Raw genomic sequence first — 4,142 nt, forward strand, 5'->3', positions numbered from 1 at the left:
TTTTGTTAAATGTGAGCCAAAATCATCACAATTAAAAGAACCAAAGACTTAAACTACTTCAGTCTGTGTGCATTGAATTTATTTAATACATGAGTTTCACAATTTGAGTTGAATTACTCAAATAAATGAACTTTTCCACGACATTCTAATTTATTGAGATGCACCTGTATTTGTGCTTGTATTCTTACATTAGTCTTAGTGCTGTCAAACGATTAATCACATTCAAAATAAACGTTTTGTTTACATAATATATGTATGTGTACTGTGGATATTTATTATGTATATATAAATACACACACATACAGTAAATATTTTGAAAATATTTACATGCATATATTTATATTCCTATATTTTATATTATATATAAATATATTTAACATATAAACGTAACATTTTGTTCATGAATATATACATAATAAATATACACAGTATACACACATATATTATGTATAAAAATGTGTTTAATACATTAATGGGATGTGATTAATAATCGCGATTAATCATTTGACAGCACTAATTAGTCTATAAACTTCTAGGGTATATGCTTAAGAAACTGTCAGATAGATAATCTATGCCCTTTTTTAAAGTCATTTTGGTTAAGGATGTTTCTGCCGAGAACACTGTTGCAAATGTTAGAGACAAATGCCGTCACCAGTGGATTTGAGAGCTGCTTAGGCTATAGGATATAAGGTTCTTGAAGTAAAGATCACCTTTCCCCTACTGCCCTATTTCAGGTTTGTCCTTCTGTCTGCTAGATAAAATGTTATCTGTCAAACAGACTGCTCTCTGTTCTTTGCTCTATCGGGTATGATATGATGTCATTTGTGTATTTTAGATCAGTGATGAGGAGCAAGGTTATGACCTGGACCTCTTCTGTATACCAAAACATTATGCGGCTGACCTGGAGCGGGTGTATATTCCACATGGACTCATCATGGACAGGTACGAGTCACATCAAATTTTCTTAGCCAAGAGGTCTTGCCTAATGGACCCTCAAATTACAAATAACATGCAACCTGAAGACTGTTGACATTGCGTATTGGCTTCTCCTGACTCCTCCAGAACTGAACGTCTGGCCAGAGATATCATGAAGGACATGGGCGGGCATCATATCGTGGCTCTGTGTGTGCTCAAAGGGGGCTACAAGTTTTTTGCTGACCTGCTAGATTACATCAAAGCCCTTAATCGCAACAGCGATCGCTCCATTCCCATGACAGTGGACTTCATCCGCCTCAAGAGTTACCAAGTACGGCTATTAAACATTCATCCTACTTAATGAATGTTAAATTCAGTCAGGCCTGTCTGTGGTACTTACTCCCTTCTGTTTATTGTCAGTGTGTATATTTAATTACTATGACAACATGAATCAAATTTGATGCTTTGCGATACAAACTCGTTTTAAAGTTAAGTGTTGATGTTACTTCAGTAACTAGAACACATGAATGTCTGGACTGACTTGTGTAAATGTCTGAATCTCTGCCTTTAAACACTGCAGAATGACCAATCTACAGGTGACATCAAAGTGATTGGCGGAGATGATCTATCCACACTCACAGGAAAGGTAAGCATGTTACTGTGTATAAAAACAATCCCCACTATATCACTGTAATCTTTTATGCAAATGTCTAAAATCACATTCAGTGACTATCTGTGAGATGCTCTCAATTTGTAAAAAAAAAAAAAAAATCCATCACTGTTGACACGGTTACGTTTGAAAAAATGTAGCATGATTTCCATAAAAAATATTAAAGAGCACAACTGTTTTCAACATTGATAAGAAGTGTTTCTTGAGCAGCAAATCACATTAGAATGATTTCTGAAGGATCATGTGACACTGAAGACTGGAGTAATTATGCTGATAATTCAGCTTTGCATCACAGGAATAAATTACATTTTTAAATATATTAAAATAGAAAACATTTCACAGTAGTATTAATTTTACTGTATTTTGATCAAATAAATGCAGTGTTGGTGAACATAAGAGACTTAATTTAAAAAGAGTAGACGTTTTTATCAACCTCAGACTTTTGAACACTAGTGTATGATCAATAAATTAAAAAATGCATGTCCTAGGCATAGAGTAAAAATGACTTGTTCCAGTCTCTTGTTGTTGCAGTCTCTTAAACATATCAAAATGTGTTAAAACTCTCTCTTTTTCTCTTGACATTTTTTCTTTCTACACCAAAGAACGTCTTGATTGTTGAGGTATTTGTACATATATTTTTACATTTATATTTAATACAGCTCATTATCCAGCAAATGTTAAATGTGTTTCTGTAACCTTTACTTTGTTTTTTTAGGACATCATTGATACTGGAAAGACAATGAAGACCCTGCTAGAACTTCTCAAGCAATATAATCCAAAAATGGTCAAAGTGGCCAGGTACAGATGAATATAATGAATAAAAATGGAGGTAACCAGTGTGTCTCAGATTGGTCTTGTCTTGTAGGTATTGCGTCGGTCTTTGTAAGCAGTATGTAAATATTGCTAAGCTCTGTACAGTAACTCCCTTGTCTATTATTGATCACTAGTGCAACAAATGCCAGAAACTCCTACCTATTTTTGGGTTTATAAGCTGTATGGCCCTGTATAGTTGACATATTCCTGTCATTTGTTTTCTTTGCAGTTTGCTGGTGAAGAGGACACCGAGGAGTGTTGGCTACAGACCAGACTGTGAGTGGATTACTGAAAACACTTTCCAGCCTTTTTTGGCATGCAACTTTGATATAGTTAGGATTCAATCTACTTCTCACAAGTCATGTTTATAAATGGATGCATGCTGATGATTTCTCAGGGTTGCACAAACCGCCTCAAAAGACTAAAGCTTATTGATTTTTTAAAGAGAATCAAGTCAATTATTTTGACCACTCCTATTGATCAGTCTAGGCTATTATCGTGCGATGCTGTGTATTGACCACAAGATAGCAGACTAACACTCTGCACTGAAGTAAAATCATTTTCACAGATACCACAAAAATATTAAAGGGGTCATATAGCTATTTTAAAGATCATTATTTTGTGTATTTGGTGTAACAGAATATGTTGACATGCTTTAATGTTAACATTGACAGCATAAGAAAAGTCTTTCAAAAACATTAAAAAATCTTACTAACCAAGAAATTGCCTGATCAAAAAATGTTTTCCATTAACTTCCACTTTTCCTCCCTTTCTCTAGTTGTAGGATTTGAGGTTCCTGACAAATTTGTGGTTGGATATGCACTTGACTACAATGAGTACTTTAGGGATTTAAATGTAAGTAGCAACATTTAATCATTTAGAATATTTTTATTATTTAAAAACAAATAGTTGCCTATTACACACACACACACACACACACACACACACACACTTGGTTGATTGTGCTGCGATTTCTGCTAACAACTTCTCTCATTTTGACTTGCAGCACATCTGTGTCATCAGTGAAACAGGAAAGGAGAAGTACAAAGCATGAGAAGCCCTGAAATTCCCCCTCTAGCTGTGTATCATTTGTTTTTAATAGATGATTTTTTATTTGATATCCATTTTGTATTTTTTCAGTTGCACAGCTCACCGCAGGTTAGCAGGTCCTCCGCTCAGGGTCTCTGGTGAGGTGTGTGCTGTCAATCAATGCACCTTACATTTACATTAGCTTATACCTCCACACACACACACACACACACACACACACACTAGTAACCACAGATGCTTTGCAGTTCAGTCTCTGAGAACAGAGATCTCAGGGTTAGACTGCTGCTCTTCATTACAGTGGGTGTTTCAAACAACCATTAATGTAAGGGCCAGATTCCCTTTAATTTATTTTAACCTGCAAGACATTATGGATAGGTGTTTTAAGATAGATTAAACAGAATATTGATTTTAGGTTGTCTTGCTTTGCTATTCAATAGTGAACATACAATATGTGAATTTGACTTGCTCAAGGTAGCAAAAGAAGAGCATTCATGTTTCCCAAAGACTATTTGCAATTGTAATTTAAACCCTGATTAAAATCAGTGAGTATTATGATTATATATAATATGTGGAATGCTTTTTCATGTGAATGTACTTTAGCATCAGGACAACCTGGTTTTCCAGTCAAATTTCAAATTTATTGACATTTTAAAGCCAAATAGCACCTCCTTGTTTTTATTATTAATTTTAAACA

The 4,142-nt window shown here is 34.5% G+C and overlaps 1 protein-coding gene across 1 annotated transcript in view; it reads left to right on the forward strand.

The window, feature by feature from the left end:
- hprt1 (hypoxanthine phosphoribosyltransferase 1) overlaps positions 1-3,492 on the forward strand; it is an 8,426-nt gene extending 4,934 nt beyond the window's left edge. The window contains exons 2-9 of the mRNA XM_016446407.1: positions 836-942; positions 1,063-1,246; positions 1,496-1,561; positions 2,188-2,205; positions 2,301-2,383; positions 2,628-2,674; positions 3,177-3,253; positions 3,405-3,492. Of these exons, the coding sequence (XP_016301893.1) occupies positions 836-942; positions 1,063-1,246; positions 1,496-1,561; positions 2,188-2,205; positions 2,301-2,383; positions 2,628-2,674; positions 3,177-3,253; positions 3,405-3,452 (630 nt within the window). The 3' untranslated portion in view covers positions 3,453-3,492. The remainder of the gene's footprint in view (positions 1-835; positions 943-1,062; positions 1,247-1,495; positions 1,562-2,187; positions 2,206-2,300; positions 2,384-2,627; positions 2,675-3,176; positions 3,254-3,404) is intronic.
- The last annotated feature ends 650 nt before the right edge of the window (positions 3,493-4,142 follow it).

Source organism: Sinocyclocheilus anshuiensis, unplaced genomic scaffold (genome assembly GCF_001515605.1).
Source record: "Sinocyclocheilus anshuiensis isolate Anshui unplaced genomic scaffold, SAMN03320099.WGS_v1.1 scaffold227, whole genome shotgun sequence".
Lineage (NCBI taxonomy): Eukaryota > Metazoa > Chordata > Actinopteri > Cypriniformes > Cyprinidae > Sinocyclocheilus > Sinocyclocheilus anshuiensis.